The following is a 19232-nucleotide window of genomic DNA, read 5'->3' on the forward strand; positions in this document are numbered from 1 at the left end:
ATGTAAAGTCATGAGAAGATGACCAAGCTTCAATAAGAGTTGAAATTAAATACCAAAAAACCCCCAAAACCTACTTCAAAATTGATTTCCTTCTTACCTTGATTATTTTCATCAGTTAATTTTCCTCATGCGTAAGGTGTTGCAGAATCACCTCAGCCTATTTACTGAATATTTTTACTAAAATAACAACCACCTCAGAATCATTTTCAATCTGACCAAACACAGAATAATAATACCTATATGTAATTTAGTTACATCGCTATCACTGTAGATGTTGCAAACACTGATCAGAGGTACAGTATTTTAAAGGAAAATTAACTGCAAACCAGGGAAGATAACCTACCTCAGCGGTGTTACTGGAAGGTTCCAATCCAACCATATTGGCTTGTACTAGCTGTTGAAGAAGTTGTACCTGAGCCACACTGAGGAATAAATCCAGATTTGTTGTCACATTTACCTCCAAAGAATGACCACACACTAAAATCTCCTGTAGAGAAAATAAGGGAAAATACTAGATAGCAGCTACTAGGGAAATAATTTTCAGTCTTTGTATAACTATATTTTGATTTTCTGCTTTAGTCAGTGCTTCAAGATACGTATAAAATGTTAATTATGCCTTTCTAGGAGGCAGTGGTGTATCAGGCTTCTAAACGAGGATGTGGCTTATTCTTTTCTTTGCTTTCAACAGCGTGTGTAACCATTAAGACAAATTTTGTAAGTAAAGCATTTCATGTGTGAGGTCTTGTTTCTGTCTCTTGGTAGTATCAAATAGTGGACTGTCAGAGTTTGGTTTTTTATTTTCTTGGCAATGAGTACAAATCTCTTTCCCTTCCAAAAAAGGATGCACTTTTTTGGAACATAAACTCTACTTGATTTATAATGAAATCATGTGCTGGAACTCACTGATAACCAACCTAATTGATTTCTCTTTGCCTGTAAACCATTGTTAATACCTTGGCAGAGCTAGCTGGATAATCACTTTTTATTGGTGTTATCTAGCACAAGAAAAGCTCTTGACCACCGCTGGCAAACAATAAAGAGATGAAAAACAGCACCAATCCAGAAAGCTTGCTTAATAATTAGAAGGACTGCCTCTTCTCATGAAAACTATGTGCCTAACGTTCAAGTTCTTGGTAATCTAAAATAGGCTTCTCCTTTCATCAGTGAATGTCATACAGGGAATAGATAACAAGAAGAATTCAAGAAGTAAAAGCATTTTAATTCTTGAACATTAGTATTAGTTCAGAGATTTTTTTTTTACTGAATCATTTCCATGCATCCTAGCCACCCCCAAAGCTTTCTATTTCTTTTTTACATTAAAAACTTTTCCATCTGCACTTGTGATGGCCCTCTACATAAAACAAGTTGTCAAATTTTCTTTATATACTTATTATCTACTATTTTCAAACAATGTGCACCTACTGAAGAAAGTATAAATATCCTTTTCATTCCTATCTCAGTTTTGCTCATTCAAGGAGGTAGCTGTTATGAGGAACAATTCCTGTGAGCTTACAAAAGTTGACTGACATCTCCCCTTTATAACGTGTTTTAAATTCCTACCTATGAAATAATGCCAGAAAGCGAGCCAGTCTTGCGTGTGTAACAGGCTTGACACACTAACCATTAACAAGCTGACCACGGACTGGTAAAAGTGATTGTTAAATATGGAATACCTTGAAGTACCCATTTTGCTGGTCAAGGAGTGGATGCTTTGTGGAAATCTGTGGGCTTGAAAATCTGCCTAAAAGAATGCAACTCAGCTTGCTTCTTATAGGTAGCATGTAGATCATATTTTCAGGTTTGTTTATGAGAAGCTTGTGAATATGTTTTGTAACGTCCTATTATAGCACCTCTTCTCAACACTTTTCCATCACAAAACCTTTAAAAATATTGCTGGAAACTATTAAAGGATTCCCATTTTCTGGATTGCTGACAGGCTTATCTACCTCTGGAGAGGCTGCCTTTAATATCAAGTGCTATACATGAAATCTTTCGGGCAGAGAAAGCACATTTCAGGTACTGATTAAGATTTTTTTTGATAGTTGATAATTTCTGTTTTTGAAAACATTATCCATATATTAAAAGTTCTGCTATTTCTGTTCACATTTTGTACTAACCTCCGGGTGCAAATTCTCTGGAGCATCAATTTTTGTGAAAATAATTGCAGGAGCTGCAGTTATTCGAACTGTGAAATCTGTTAAAATTGGAGTTAAAATTGCTCTCCTTTCCTGATGCCGCCTTATGCTAGAAAAAAAGAAAAAAGATAGAGAGATTAAATCACATTATAAATTGTTCAGGGATCAAAACTTCCCACATTCTTCCAAAGATACAACACACAGAACAATAGGGCTTCAATACCAGTTTTGCTTTTTGGTTGCTACCTCAATAAAAATTAAATATCATCATTATAAATCACATTAGTTCCAATCCTGAAGGCAGAATGCACCTTTATTTCATGAACAAAATATACCTAAATATTTGACTCTTCAAGTTATACCCAGTCAGATAATTGCTGCAATTGGCTTTGTTTTTCTGTTGTTTAACTAAACTACACAAAATCATTTGAATAAAGACACAAGCTTTATAATCAATATTTTTCAAACATGCTAGTGGATGCTGTTTATTTTATAAATAACTGCCACACATAATATTTGATTTTTTTGCATTAAAGCCCTGTGGGGAAAAAATTAAAATTACTGCTCACCATAACATAACTAACACAAAATCAAAGATAGGAAAAATTTAACTAGCTAATCCTACATAACTCTAGCAATCACACATTCAATTTTTTACAGTTGTTGTTCAAAGATGTTAAAGCTGCCAGCTTTCTTCCACTGCTTCTGTCACTGTTTTTTCTTAGTTGGTACCTTTTCATCTAAATATCAAGATCTGCTTGCCAAGAACATTTGTGCCATTTAACTTGATAATTACATTTGTTTTTCAGCTGTATGTGTGTTTTCTTTTTTCTTTAACCAAATACTAAGCCTAGAGGCACAACCCTGTTATGTATGGACCACTAATAGCTTATGACAATACATTCCAACTAGCCAGGATCTTGTGGGTCAGGTCAAATAAACTATTGCCACAGAATCCCATCTGAGACCTTCTGATCAGGAAAAAAAGAAAAAAGTAATGAGATCAAGATGGTGCTCAGACCCCAAAAGAGGATACAGCTCAAATTTCTGGGAGACCCCTTCCTTCAAGAGACATTTTCGATAACTGTATCTACCTATCATCATTTATAGGTATGCTAAATTCCTGCGTTCCACCACAGACAACTCTAAAACTATCAAAAAGTTATTGGTCCTAGGTAAGCTATAAGAAAGTATCAACTGTAAAACAATGAAAGTTAAAATTAGAGAGTTAAAATTATGCAAACACCTATCACAATATAAAAGACTGAACTACACTGCCAGGGAAAAAAGAACACATCTATGCAGAATTATTGAGATGTATCTACATGACAGTTAGGTATACATGTATTAGCTTTAATTTCACTATCTCCAGTAATAATGGCTCTGTAGAGCTGAGCCAGACACATGAGCTATGCAGTCAGACAATTAATGCTTGCCACCAGCTCTGGTTATCCATGTCAATGTCATAAAACGATACGGTCAGATGCCTATCTATGCAGTAATCTCCTAATTGCATGCAGAATAGGTGATTTCATCTCTTGATTAAGAACAGAGATAAACACGCACATTCAGGTATAGGTAACAGTTTTGAAATGGATTCAGTTGAAAAGTAGACAATCTCACGCGCTGATGGTTTATAGGCCATGAGCTAGGCAGAAAAGAAATTAAATAGATAACATTACATTTCCTGACTATAACTCTGGCTTAGATACACTTCTAGTAGGGCCAAAATCCATAGATAAGAGTTTACTGCTTAGACTGCTCTGGTACTGATGCCTCAAATCTTGCTAACAATTAGCTTAAGTGTCTTCAAAACATGTAGAAAGCGTGACAAACTATAAGGGAACAGATGTGGGTAGGCCTGAAGGCATTTAAGTTTATTTAGGACAACTTTAGCTTTATACAGAGGTTAACTAGCAGATGCTACAGAGCTAGTATTTACTGAGCACAGGTGTAACAAACTTTTGCTTCAAATGACCTTCACAATCACTGCCAAGGAGGTTGTGTATGGTACTTAAGGGCAAATCAATCAGTGACTGTGAGAAAGTCACTCTCTGACAGAAAAAGCTCTAATAGTTTGGCCAGGTGTAGCTCTGCTGGTCTGCAATAATGGCTTTTGAAACAAGATTAGTCTAATTAGACACCAAAATCAGAAAGCAGATCAGCTATTGGTTCAAGTACTACTTCAACAGAGAAGCTGGTCTTAGATTTTGCCAGTTCTGCAAATGCTTCTCTGCCTGCCATCACCTTAGTTTTAAATATAAACCAGATGGCTTTTGCCCAGATTCCTATTTCCCCTTTACAATAGGATGAGAAAGAAATGCCTTTGTTTTTGAGGAAAAAGAAAGAGCTAAGTAGTAGAACAATTCTATGAAAGAGCACACAGCTATATGTTAGATAACTTACACTTGAAGGGACAAAAATCTTCTAGTAAGCATGATTTTAATATATGAAACAAAACTATAAAAACAAGTTGTTTGAAGAACAGAAAACTGACAACTGGCTCTTTGTTCAAACCATTTTTCAGCTCCTAAATACTCCCATTTCTTAATTTTCAAATATTATTTTAGTAGGTATCCAGCACACTGTATTTTAAAGGACTTTCTGGTAATACAGATTGACTGCTTTTCTTTTTTCAGTCATCCTTGTGTAGTATTGCTTCCTACACTACTTACTAGTTTCTGTATTTCTAGTTGGTGAATGCGAAGTTCAGCCAAATCAAGTATTAGCAAAATAACTGTAAGTACAAACAGAAGGCAAACAGAGCACAGTGAATAATGAAGGGAGAGGATATGAGAAAGTGCACAAAAGGAACAAAGCAACAAATTCCACTTTGAATTAAATCTTCCACACTGCACCTAAGTGCACTGCTAACTTAACACAGGTGTACACCACATGAGCTTATGAAAAAACTTGATTGTGAAGAGCGTAATGATGGCTCTATGTCTGCAGCACATTCATTCCATGCTTCATTTATGCATCTGGTATATATTTGTCTTGAAAAAAAGGAAAAGCTAGTACTTTTAGAGATGTTAAAGCAGTTGATCATCTACACTTAAAAGCAGAGCACATTTGAGAGACCATATGCTAACACAAAGCAACAAGGCAGCAAAACAGTTGTGATAAAGCTTGTAGGTGCCTTTTACTCGGTGCTGAATTTGGGCTATATCTGAAGGATAACATGAACTTTGGTTACAGACCACTGAGCCACAGCGCTGGGTATTGTAAAAGCATAGGACAAAAATGCTCTCTGTCCTCAAAAAATACAATTTAACTATAGGAAAAAACAGATCAGCAGACAGGGAAGTAAAAGGGAACAACTAACAGCCCTGTAGGTAATGATAACAGTACAGGGGCAACCTGAAAGCTGTCTTACAAGTTTTTGTATTAAAGCATAATAGAAACGAGTTTTTCGGAAGGCTCTGGAAGAAGACATTGCAAGAACTTTGTGAATATTCACAGGAAATGCCTTTAAAACATGTAGGATAACCTGGGAGTGAGCAAGAGTGTGCTTTTTTGAAAGTTAAATGTGGCAGCCTGCAAACCAGCATGAAGAGCTTTGATGAACAGTGAGTGTAGGTGAATTGACGAAAATGGAAGACGACACGTACAGGGAAATGGACAGACCCAGAAGCTTGGACGTACCTTAAAAGCAAAGGCACATCTAATGATTAATATGACTGAAAATGTTGTGGGGAGAAGAGAGGGGAACCCTCCCCCCCCCCCCCCGAAGAACAGGATTTTGTAATCAAATCATCAGCGTTTGATTACATCCACTCAGAAGCATTTTGAATTTATATGAGGAGAAAAGACTGCCAAAAAGATGATGTAGCACTAATCAAGGAGGTGCGATGATGTGAGATTGGATAAGCCATGAAAATGCACACAAAGGGCTATAAGTTGGCCCTCTTATGTGGAAAAAATAGTCCAAACAAACAAACCTGTCTAGAAAGAGCTGAACATAACCTCGATGTCCAACTTCAAAAATGTTTGCCTTAATCTTTATTATCAAGTTTTTGTTATTATACCTTACTGAATGTGGAGTTTGAGTCTTTCTATACTTAAATAAAATATCAGTCAGAAAGAAACTCATATACATTCAATACACAGATGGCAACCAAGAGCTCACTGTATGTATGTCACACAACTTTCGTATCTACCGAGAGAGGAATCCTCCCATGCAAGGCTGTGACTTGATCACCAATAATTGAGTATGCGCATAGCCCACCCCTCATAACCACATGCTGTTTGTATGTGTGAGGCATGCAAAACCATGGATGTTACGTTAGTTAACCTGGTGACTTAGGACCTCTGCATGACTTCTCCCTAGCAAGCTTCCTATGTGACTGTGTAAACCAATTAAGCCCTGATCCACAGACGTATCAGTATGTGTAACTACTAACGACATCTGGGGAAGCGAGCTTCACTGCGCCTCAGGTCCCCACCTGACGGGGCAGCACAGTTCCCACCCTTTCACCTCCCTGAGCTTCGGCAAACATACATCATGGGGCAGTGAAGTGACATAAAACCATTTTGAGATCTAACTACCAAAATTAAAACAACGAACAAACGTACACCATCTGGTCATACAAAATGACTACTGTTAAACAACTATGCCTCAGTAAAAGTAATTTTCATCTTATTAACAATGCTTTGCAACATTTCTTTGCTGTTGATTATTATAATAAAGAAAATAACTTCCAGTTTACTGGAGTAAGGCTTTGCACAGTATGAATACAGGCATGACTTAAGGTACCACAAATACAACAACTGAAATACAGGACTGAATGCAAATGTATTTTATTTTATCCCCAAACATTCACAGGGTATGTCCCTATTTCCCTAGACATGTATTCATATATGTACAAGCTGTACTTCAACTCTTCCGAAAAGCATGAAAATTAAAACTGTTCAATGAGAAGTCTGCAAGAAACCTTTTGGAAGATCCTTGCAAAGCAAGAGCGGTATTTTGTTCCGTTTTGTACAACAGCTCGTTGGCTCCCTGACACACTCAACGAGAGTCGCGGAGAGCCGTTCCAGATGGTGGTATGCCAAGGACAAAACTGTAATGCAGTATATTGCCACACTCAATTCATTACCACACAGAAGAGTGACGCTTTTAACCTCAATTAATTTTTTTTTTTAAACAGAGTTTATTCAGGCTGCAGGAAGCAGAAGTTGCTGCTGGGAGCTGCAGAAGGATTGCACGGGGACGGGGGCGAGGCCTCAAGAGAGGATATATTTCTTTATTTCCTTCAGGGCTGTTGTTTTTTCCATTGAGAGGAGGGAGAGGGAGGAGGGGATCTGCAAGCTGAAAAAGCAATTTTCAATCAAGAAAACTTCTTTTGGTTAAGTACTCCCAGTTCCCCACATGCTGTTTGGTAAAGGGTATAAATGTGGACAGGTTTCATTTGTACATAACCTTATTAGAACTGTCTGACTGTTTCCAGTTTTCTTTTTATATATTACACCATTAGGGAGCTTTTTATAACTTCTGCAGTGAAGAATAAACATTTCATAATGGGAAGAGTTATGATCCCTGATCCTCAGCATAGCACAGTATTTGGACAGTTATTTCTGAGAGAGGGCACCTACCCTACCTCAGTGCTCCAGTTCCCCCACCCCTCCTCGAGTGACCTCCAGCAGCACAGGAGGCATTACACGAGCACTTCAGAATAGCCCCTAGTGAAGAATTTTGCCCTAAACAGCTTGAAATGTTCAACATGCTTCATCGCAAAGACTTCTTTTTTCCAAACTAAAATGTAAAAGTTAAAAAAAAAAAAAAAATCACAATCATGAGACATTAAATACTAGAAATATTGAACTCCAGAAAAACTGGTGGGAAAATTTGAAGGATTTACTTTTTGTGTAAACATTACAGTGTTTAAATGATAAATTACGTCAAAAGCTCTCAAATGTTTATTTGTGTTATATCCATACATTTTATATTTAGAATGATTTGGTTTTGATTCAAATTTTTAAATCAAGAACAGATTTCAGCCCTGAAGACTAAATTACAATATAATCTATTTTAGAATTTTTATAATTATTTATTTCATAAAAAATATTTACAGTAATACTTTTAGAAAAGGGAATGGAAAATGAAAGGCTGGTATCATTGCCGAAGTCCTCTGTAAAGTAACTCTGTGTGAAATATACAGATACAGACTGGCTTATAAACTGTGCCACACATCAACTAAGCGTTAAAAAAAAAAGAACTCAGTAAAAGAGACAGAAATGGATCTGAAAAAAGAACCTTATAACCTAGTTAACCTAATAAACCATAACACTGGGTCTAAATGATAAGTAAAAACAAACAGAAGTATATTCAAACCAAACAATGAAACCAACCCTAAAATAACTCAATAAAAATCATTCATTATGTTCCAGGTTAAACATATCAATGAAACTTAAAGAATTAAAAAAGAAAACATTATCGCAAGTAGGTCAAAGAATAAAGCTTCCATGGTAGCTTCAGTAAAGCTTAAGATAAATTTCATCCTGAAAACACTAAGCACCATGTAAAACACCACGCAGCCACCCCGTTGGTGCATGCTGGAAGTATTCCAGCGGATGGCCGACAACAGCCCAGGTTCTTCCAGTTCTCAGCACACCACTTCCACAGGTCATAAAATAACCCACATGCAGCAAAACTGACTGCCAACTAAAAAGCAAAAACGCACACATCATGAAAATGAACTGTAGTAAATGTATAAGATTTTAAGCCAAACCAACATGAAAACACTTACACCAGCTTTCTCCTTAGGCAAATTGTCTCTAGAATTAAAATACATTATTGCATATCACTAATGTATCACTAACGTGTGCATATCACCCCTGATCTAAATGAAAAAGCAAGCAGAATATTCACTCAAAAGCAATTTCAAAGCAAACACACTTATTAGTCAAATATATTCTAATAAAAATTTATACGGGAGCTCTGTGGAAAAAAATAAGAATGTCCAAGCAGTTATACAAAAAAACACACCCAACCCTCAGATTTCTTGTAACAGCTGCTTCCCTTATTCTTATCTTAATAGCTTTTCAGGAATCTCACCAAATTTCCTATCAAAATCTATAACCATAAAGCTTAGACCAAAGCCGGCTGACGACACTGATTCCAGCTGCCAATGGGAAGGGAAAGAAAAGCCAGTTCCTAAGTGGCTGGTTTCCTAATGTTAGCTTAAGTTGCAAATTGGCCAAAACTCCTTTGGAGATTAATGTCATCTTATCTTCCAAAAAGTGCCAGTGGCCCTACATTGTTATGTGAGACAGAACTTCAAGGGCAACTTGCCCAACATCCAGACCCAACTAGGTCACACACGTTTTGTCAAGAGTAAGAAAAATCCTTCATGGAATTGTATTAGATAAATAAATAAATAAATGTATGTTAGATGATAGGAAAGAACCAGGGGATCTTATAAATGAAGAGCAGATACTATTACTGGATTTAACTAAATTTTTACTTGTACTCCTGCCACTCCTTCCTGCTCTATCATTACTTGGTTAGATCTCCTGTTTTTCCTGTTCTTTATTTTTTTGATGATAAGATGGAATTTATTCTTGATCACATCCTTTTCCTGTACGCACTCCTCCAGAGCGAGCTTATTTGCTCCCCTGGTCATTCCTCAATTCACCACTCATGCATTGCAGTCTGCATGCCATCCTCATGTAGATTCTTTTGCTACAGCTTGCACTTTAAGGAAAATCTCTCAGATCCCTCAGGTCTCCCTTTTTTGAAAATTAAATCAGCAATAAGTCCATTTTTGTCTTTCTTCCGGTTCCTCCTGGTTTTTGTACATAATGTCTAGGAACCCGTCCCATTATTCAGCTAAGAATCTTTATCTTAGGACCCATAAAACTGTGTATACAGTTCCATATAAATTGGACAGTTTTTGCATAAGTTAAATGTGAAGGACTTCTAAATTGGAAAAAAAAAAAAAAAGAAAAGAAAAAGAAAAAGAAAAAGAAAGTAGGGGCAAATAGGCTTCCCCTAGCAGAACAGCTTCTAAATCCTCAAAATGAGCTTTGTAGGGTTGCTCTTGGGTATCAAACCTTATTCCCCATCAGTCTGAAAAGAGAACTCTGAGTGCTTAAATTGATAAAAATTAAGTTTAAGTTTTAAAGCACCTGTATGAGTTTTTAGACTATAAACAAGCATCTAAGACTGGAATAAAAATTTCTCAAATTAATAAAAATATTTATTAGTTTTATAATTTTAAACTTTAAAATTTAAAATACAAAGTAAATGTATGTATACTTCTTCTTTCAACCCTGTTTAACTGGAAGGGTTTTTGGTGTGTGTATCTTAATAAGGAAGACTCAGTTGAAATGTATCATTTTAAAAATTCATCTGCTTTTAGTTACAGAAGTGCAAAAAACAGTTCAGAACCAACAGAAAATGTTCTACTTTATTCTTCTCTAACTTAGAAATGTCTAAGCTGGTTTTATTCAAACTTTGTAAAAATACAAACAAAGGAAGTTAAAAACAAAACAAAACAAAAGCAAACCAAACCAAAACCTCCCATTGCTTGTAGACTGAGAAGCTGAATGCCAAGTCTCAGCACTGGAGTTATTTTTATGGAAGTACAGCAAGCCACTCAGAAAAGAGTTTATAATGGAAGAAGAGACACATAATAACTATACAGTAATTACAGTGCAACAACAATAGTAATAAGCATTTCAAATGTATAATTCAAAACTCTAAAGAAATGTGCTTGCAATGTAAAAACACTACAGAATTATTTGATTCAGATATACTGCAAATGATATCTGCAGTGCTTACGGTACGCAATTCTAGAAGAGAATAGGTTAAAAAAAGTTCCTACCTACTGGCCATGTTCCATTCAAGCGCTGGATTTTGAGAATTTCTTTCATTCTCTGTCAACACTCCTCCTTTTCCATTTTCCTTCTCTGGTTTCAGCTGATTCCAGTGAGCAGTACCAACGTTTATAGACTGAAGGTCTATTTGATATTGTCTGTCTTCAACCTCTGATCCAGGGTCTCGAAGTATCCCTAAATTCAGTGCTCTCCTGCCATGACAAAGAAAAAAAAGGCAATTCAGAACAAATTGTATTTCACAGTGCAGTCAGCTACAACACTGCACAGTGCAATGAGCAATGAAAGTCAAATCTGACAGCTGATCTGCTTATTAAGTGAATTTTGCTACAGAGAAAATTGAGGTACCAATTTTGCCATTCCTGATTATATATAAGTATTATCTTAGGTCCAGATGCCTTGTTCCTGAGTATTTCAATGAGCTATGAGAACAGATATATTTCAGAATTTAGCCTGATCCACCCAAGTTGGTATGAGATCTATCCACTGACTTCAGTGCACACTCGATCAGGTCCATGTGGGCAGCCGGATGGAGGTGGGGGAAGGCAAGCAGACCTAACTCAGGCATCTGTTCAATAGAGAAAGGATGCTGGATTCAAGTCCTCTAAAGAACAGCTACATATCAGTAGTATGAACGAGTTTAATGTGAGATAATTTTCAACTGTTCAAATTTAACTGAAATAATAAAAATTAAAAAGAACACTGCAAGATGATGGAAAAACAAGTAAACCTTTTTAACATGGAATTTTAGTACAATGGCTTCCTATTAAAATTATTCTGACTAGCGAGAAAAAAAGCATTTTTGAGTGAATCAAATCACGTGTGGATTCTGCCAAATTCTGCTGCATTACATTTTGCAGTATATTTCTATATTCAGCCGTGCTTGAGAAACAGTCAAACCCAAGTTCAAAAAAAACATTCAAGAGCTGTTGGTTGACCAGATGCTGCTAAGATCATGCAGAATGTGACCAGCATCAGAAGAGTCTTATAAACAGCATTTACCTTTTGCTGATGAGCACTAGGAAATCTTCTAAGAAATGATCTTGTCCTTCATACATTGTGAACAATGTAGTTTCATGTGCACTGCTCATTTGATAATGTAATGAAAATGTGCAATGGAACTTATTACTGTTTTGTAAACAAACCAGAAAAGGAGGCAAGGGGATATTATTTAAAATTTTTGCTTTTCATCTGTGATCATGCAAAGTATAGTGTGTTTCTCATGATTTTATGCATCACTGAGTTAAGCTTTAGCTTCTTACTAGCCTCTGCCATATAACCTACTGCTCCAGTCTAGGTTAGTGTCTTGTATCACAGCCATTATTTGGTACATAAGCACTGTCTCCATAGAGAACTTTAGAACTGTGCAAAACATTTAATCACTGATGCTAACAACCTAAAAATAAATAAAGATTAAGGCAGCACATCCCAACCTGTGATGGATGTACTGCTAATGGTAGGCAAACTATTCCTAAGAGCAATCCCAGTGCTGCCCCACTGCAAATGCATCACCCCATACATCCCTGAGGCCTGGCGCAGAGCTGACAACTGCTGATGCCATTGCTGCTATCCCTGATGGAGCACGCTAACAGTTAAGGTTCTTAATTAATCACTTAAACAATCATATCAACCCACAGTGTCACGCGAATGGCAGGCAAGGAAACAGTTTTGACTAAGTTCATTGCTGTTGAGGCAGTGTGATGGCATTGTTCAGTAGCCCTATAACTTTCTTAAGTGCTTAGCAGAAATGCAGTGAAAATGTGTTATATTAGTAGTGGTATTTCAAAATTAAATGTGGTTTCCTAAAACTCAGGATTGTTTGTCAACTTTCTGCATAGAGAGGTCTAACCACAACAACTGTGTCTTTTATTATTCCTTCTAGGCATTATTTCATCAATATGTATGCAGCATTTTTTTCTTTTCTTTTTTCTGTAGATTATTCTATGATCCAATATCACTTGGTAATCTACTTACTTGCTTTGTCTAATGCAACTAGATATTGGCGTATCTATTTTGTGAAATAGTATTCAAACTAACAGACCAAATAATATATTTTATGAAATCTGCTTAAGTATATAAAATACAGAACATAATTCTTTCACCTGTCTAATGAAATCTTTTCTCCTCTATTTCACCGTAAAGCGTAATTTTCATTCACTCTTTCACGATCAGCTTGAGAACTTGTAGTAAGCTGCACCTAGCACTATATTCCTTAGGCTTGTTCTGCACAACCATGTCCTGGTGCACTGATGTGCACTGATGTCATCTTGAAACTCCTCATCGTGGCAGTGGTTTTCTTCCTCCCACGTAATGACTAAATTTACTTATTTAAATAAAAATGAAATCACTCTTTGGCACACACATTTAGGTGCAGCAAATACGCAGAGCTACTATTTAGACACAAGTAAGCTACATTAAGAAAAGAGGTACTAGGTCAGCCAGTGTATTCCATTGCTGATGTAAGATTTGATGAGACCTCTGTGTTTTTATTTGATCCATTTCATTTTGTAAAATCTCAAAGACTGGATAATGTTTGTACTCCTTTGGGATATGACAGCCTAACACTTTCATACTGATATAAAAATTGCACTTGCATTCTGTTCCTACTATTAACAGTCTCCTGCATATTATACAAAACTTTTCCTCTGTTCACTTAGACGTAAATCTGTGAAATCCAAGCAAACAAATTATGTTTCTATAGATTACCATTTAAAAAACACATTTTATACATATATTTAAAATACTAGAATTAATTATTAATGCCTGGTGACATTTTGATTAAACCGATTATGGCTTGCAGAAAGTAAATCTTGACAGTTTTATATACAGAATAAAACATAGCCTTTTCCCAAATAAATTATATAAATACAGGCCTTTACATGAACATTCACTTGTGCTTTTCTATATCAATTATTTTCATATGAGTATGTCCCAATCTTATTAAGTATACTCCCAGGAAGGATGAGAGTAAGTTAAAAAGGCAACAGAACTGGCCTAATCTTAAACATATATGCTATGTATGAACTCTGCAACCTTTTGCATTCTGCAAAAGCTAACCTAGCAAGTAAAATCAGGAAAAAGAGTAAGCCAAGACTCATGACTTCTCTACCCCAGCATAAAAACTGTTTTACCAGCTGAAGGGTACTGTAGGAGTTACAAATTTAATTGCTTCGTCCTTCTGAAAACAACTTCACTATCCCATCTGAACCTTTCAGCAGGTGGTGTAGACTGCAACAGTTGGTCAATAATACAGTAAGATCATAAGCCACCAAAGACGACCATAAGCATGTAACAGGAAACATTGCTTTAATGTTTTTCTTTTTAAATTGATTTAGTCTGGGTCAGGCTTTTTGTATGTTTATAGAAGAAACAGTTCATGTTGAACCAGTTACTACATGCTGCTGAATAGGCATAACTCTGAGACCCACTGTAAAGAAGATAAATCCATTCACTTATAGCTCATCTGAGACCTCCAAAAACCTAAACGAGCCAAAAAATGGCATTTAAAGAAGACAGATTATGTAATGATCAAGAAATACTTACTGTCTACACACACAGTTAATTTTTGTCAGCACTTATTAGATCTCTGTGTGTGTTGATTTCCTCCTCCAGGTACAGAGATGACAAACAAATCTGCCTATCCAAATCTCAGTCATTAAAGGCTTTGTTGATGGTGAAAGATTCTTCCTATTCTAATTTCACAGGAAACAGAGTAAGCTTGGATCAAAATATACTTTCCACAGAGGTAAAACTAGTGGCACCTTATTGGACCTGGATGCAGATGCTATGCAAGAGGACCACTTACTTCCTCTTCTACTTAAGTGTATATGGTCTAAGTCCAAATGAAAGCCCTAGATCTATGAGTGAGAAGTGGCTGAACTAGTGTTGGAACCACAGGAGTATTTATCACTGACTTTATGCTCCTTGATTGCCTTTTCCCCATTCAATTCAAGATAATTCCCTACCTTATCTCCTCACCAAGGTGACAGAACATGTTATACCAGATAGGGGAATTAAACAGGGAAGCAATGGGACCAGAGCTCCACTTGGAGGGAGATGCTACAGATGTTAAAAGAGCGGACAGAAAAATGTGATAACCACAGAGAATCCACAGTGACGCTACTGGCCTTTCTGTATGCTGAACTTCTGTCAGTAAAACCCCAGGCAGGAATCGGCCTTCTGAAGGAAGGCAGCTTTTTTTTTTTTCTATACCTCATAAATGCCATTGTCACAGGCTAGGAAGCTCATGGTTGAGCCACAAGGTGAGAAACAGAACTTCCCCACATCTCAAGACGCTATGTAGTAGTAGTATTCATGATCTTAGATCATGCATAAAAGAAACACTGCATCACAACAGTTCAGGGTGGAAGACGTGGATATGTTTTAAGTCTGGAGACGTTAAAACATACATTTGTGAGAAAGAGGCAAAGAAGAATGAGAAGTTAAGGAGAAAATAAAGGAGGGCAGAGCAGGGAACAGGAGGGAGAAGAGAGATGGGATAAGGGCACTAAAGGTGGAATTAAACAAAAGCAGCAGATAGGAAAATTCTATGATTGTGAGAAGGTAGGAGGAGAGACCTTTAGGTGGGAAGGTCCTGACAAATTTCTAAGTTTGTATATGACCCCAGGTACACATTCTGCCATACAGCATGAGCTCCATATCTTCTCCAAAGGGTAACCCCAGCTTTGCTTTTCTTTCCCACCCTCCCTATCCATAGGGAGACTAATCTGTAGTCATTACACTGCTGGGATGCTGGAAGCAGGTCAGTGTGGTCAGTAGGGCAGGCTGTCACAGGCTGCCAGCAGCAAATGGCACTTCTCCCCATATCTGCCTCTCTCCCAGGAGCTATGCCCTGCGGCTTTGCTGGCAGCTGCTCCTCTCCTCTCTCCCGCTCAGCCTCGGAAAACCTCACCTACCGCCCCATCCCCATGCTTGCTGGCAGCATATTCTGCTTTGGACACCATCAATTTTTTATCCAGCTCACCTTTTTAGCAAATGACTAATTAGCTCCTACTAACTTACGTGTAATTCTTATCTGTATATATCTTCTCTGTAATGATTAAATACAAACAGAGTGTGTGTGGTAAAGCTTCTCTGCTAAATGCTTTACTGATTAGTAAATGATAATGTTTCATTCATATGTCTAAACTCACCTCACTTTTCATTTTAACATTACATTTAATCTTTACATGAATCTACTTAACAACGAAAACTACATTCTCCCTTACTAGTTCTCCAGTGCTGTGTTATGTACGGCCGGACATATCAGCATTAATTACAGAAGCGGTGGGCGTCCCGTAAGTCAAAACGGTTAAGGCACCTGGGTTCGGCTTCGGTTTTGCAGAAAAGAAAACATCAGTGCTAGCTTTGTGAGCAAAATAAAAAAGATGATTGACTACTTCTAAACATTTACTTAGTGTACAAATACATCACATTACTAAAGCTGAGGAAGAAGTTACTAACTGAATTCCAGCTGAATACTTTATGTAGTCATCAACGGTTGTATACTGTAAACTGTATAATGATTTGCAGTGTTTATAGCTTTTCTGAATAGACATAAATTAGCTTAGAGGTAGATTATTTGTGTGATTAGTACATCGAAAATAAATGACAAGCAGTGACTGAAAAGTATGCCACTGAAACAGAAATTTCACACGTGATTGTGTTATACAGTTTCAAACAACTGATAAAGTTAATAAAATCTGAGTATAACCAAGTAACTTTCCCCTGTTTTAATCTAATGATCCTTAAATGCCTGATTTGTGTCTCTTGTGCTTTTTGGTTCCTTTCACATTCTTTATACCTACAGATGGATATCATGGCCAAGACACTAACTGGTTCAAGTATAAAATACTAAACAAGTATAAAATACTAAAGAAGAGGATGAGCCACCAAATGGTTGTAAATATCTTTAGATAACACAGGGATAGGCATATTGCAGAAATTATGGAACTTGGTAATTTCAAATCTTCAGAAGAACTGATGATTTGATGACGGATTAGTGTATATGAAAATATCATTCAAAACGTGAATGTCAGAGTGTGCTGTAAAAAAGACAAAGGACACTTGGCTCTACAGAACAGATCCTCCAGACCCAAGATCATCCAGGAAGACCATCCAATAGGACAGGATTACGGCCTGGCTGAGCGTCACCGTGTGTGTTCCAGCCTCTGCAGTGTCAGAGCCTGGCATACGTAAGGCCTGGGGAGTGTACATGTTTATAAAAATCAGCTTTGAGAAGGAGTTTGTTTTACTGCTACTTCAAGATAATTTGAGCAGACACAAGTACAGTGCAAAATCTACTGCTAGGAATATATTGTTTCCCTGAAAACAATGAACAACATTGTTAGAGAAGGTATTCAACATCTTCAGCAAAGCTATTAAACTAGTCTACCTACAACTGCTTCTCTTAAACATCTCCAAGCAAGGTGTAAAACAGTCACACTTGAAACAAATGTGCATGGGATAGCCTGGGCTCACAGAAACAAACTTACCCCTCTCTCAGCTGCCAGACTTTCCTAGCTGTGCAGCAGCAACTCTGCCTTCCACAGAAAACAATAGTAATAATAAAATTATCTAACATTTTCCAAAAAACTTTACCAAAATGTGCTATTTTTGGTTACTAATATTTTTCAGCACAGCTTTCTCTTGCCAAGCTGGAGTAGGCAAGTCTTCTCTTACATTTACTTTGAAAGCTTTTTCTTAAACACGGAAAAACACCTAGACAAAAATCTCCGTTCCTAAACAAACTGCTCAGAGATGAAAGCTTGTAAAATTGCAAATGATTACTTCTGGTTAACTAATTTGTGTTCTTTTCTTGACCAGTTCTATCAACCACTACCATTGAATCGTTATAGGTATTTATTTTCATTCAATACCATTTTTAAAGGGATTGATTTGCATGGAGGTATCATAATGCTAGAGAAAAGAGGTCTTGTGTTGAACATACAGAAGAAGACAGCTGAGAACTGAATTCTGTGGTGCACGAGGAGGCCTGGGACCAGGGAGACTGCCCAGGCAGGCCTCTTGTGGCCCACAGGGCAGGAGGGTCCCTTCCTTGTAAGGCTAGAACATAGAAATGGAGAATAGGAGAGGCAGATTTCATTCCAGCTCTCTCTGAAATTGCTTATTATGTGACTCTACACAGTAAAATTAACCTCTTCATCCATCAGCATACTCATAGATATTACGGGCATAATGCCAAAATGATGTTGTGAATATAATTAATTAATCCCATATAAAACATTTTGAGATCATCTGATATAGAGAGCTGTCAACACAAATAAATAAATTACATGCATATACAAAAATGTTAACTACTGGCAATTTTTTTCAAGATACTTATCATTTATGCAACTACTTAATTAGTTCTATTTGGGAACCTAGTATGGCACCTGTTTAGAGAAACAAATAGCAACTCCTCCACCCATTAATTACCGTGGTGGTGCCAGGTGGGTGTCACAATAATTCCATTTGTTATCCATTCAGGAAGGTCAGATTTTAGTCAACTGGACCACACCAAGGTCAGAAGTGGTAGCATGCAATGATCATATAAAAGCCACTGAACACATGAAAGGAATTACAGTAGATCACACATCAAACATTTTGGTCTTGTGCTTCCTTCCTCTAGTCCTATGAGCAGGAAATGCTCTACATATCCTGTGAGGTGACCAGACATTTAAAAGTAGCCTCTTGTTCCAAAGGATCTGCTACAGTAATTTCCTGCAAATAAGCTGAAGAACTTTTACACTGCAGTTTTCTTCTAGAGCTGTATCTGGAACACAGAATGAATGATCCAATGATGATAAGGTACAGTATGGTAAACTATAAAGTAATTTCAGCTCGTCAAAAAAAGCATAAAATGAAACAAAGCTGAACTCTGCAGCTGTGCATTTAGATGTCATCTGTTTTAATGACTTTTGTAACTTTATTGTTTAAATTCCTCAGCAGAAATAACAGCCTGAGTAAGTCTGAACTTTTAAAGATCAGTTTTTCATTTTTATACTGTTTAAAGTTTAGACAGTTTGAGGATTCTCGTTATATTTTTGAAGCATTCACCAAAATTCAGGGAGCATAGTATAAATATACATTTGACAGATTGTATAAATGATAAGTATGCACAATTCCAAAGGAAGGTCTGTATGATATTTTTGGATGCCAAATGTTTCTAGAAAAACAAGTGGAATAGAGTTTTTCTAAATAGAGTCAGAGAGGACAGAGCTTGAAGAGTTTAAATAGGTGGAATGAAAATTGAGGGGG

At 36.8% G+C, this 19232-nt stretch overlaps 1 protein-coding gene across 9 annotated transcripts in view; it reads right to left on the reverse strand.

Annotated features, from left to right (window-relative positions):
• The window catches only part of VPS13B (vacuolar protein sorting 13 homolog B), a 483999-nt gene that overhangs the window by 157707 nt on the left and 307060 nt on the right, over nucleotides 1-19232 (reverse strand). For all 9 annotated transcript variants that reach the window (XR_010388020.1, XR_010388021.1, XM_064507672.1 and 6 more), the window contains 3 exons: nucleotides 10964-11167; nucleotides 2118-2244; nucleotides 344-487 (listed from right to left, as the gene is read on the reverse strand). Coding sequence is in view for 7 of the 9 variants with exons in the window: in XM_064507672.1 (XP_064363742.1) it covers nucleotides 344-487; nucleotides 2118-2244; nucleotides 10964-11167 (475 nt within the window). In the remaining 2 variants the exon portion in view is untranslated. The remainder of the gene's footprint in view (nucleotides 1-343; nucleotides 488-2117; nucleotides 2245-10963; nucleotides 11168-19232) is intronic.

Source organism: Dromaius novaehollandiae, chromosome 2, assembly GCF_036370855.1.
Source record: "Dromaius novaehollandiae isolate bDroNov1 chromosome 2, bDroNov1.hap1, whole genome shotgun sequence".
NCBI classification, from domain to species: Eukaryota; Metazoa; Chordata; class Aves; order Casuariiformes; family Dromaiidae; genus Dromaius; species Dromaius novaehollandiae.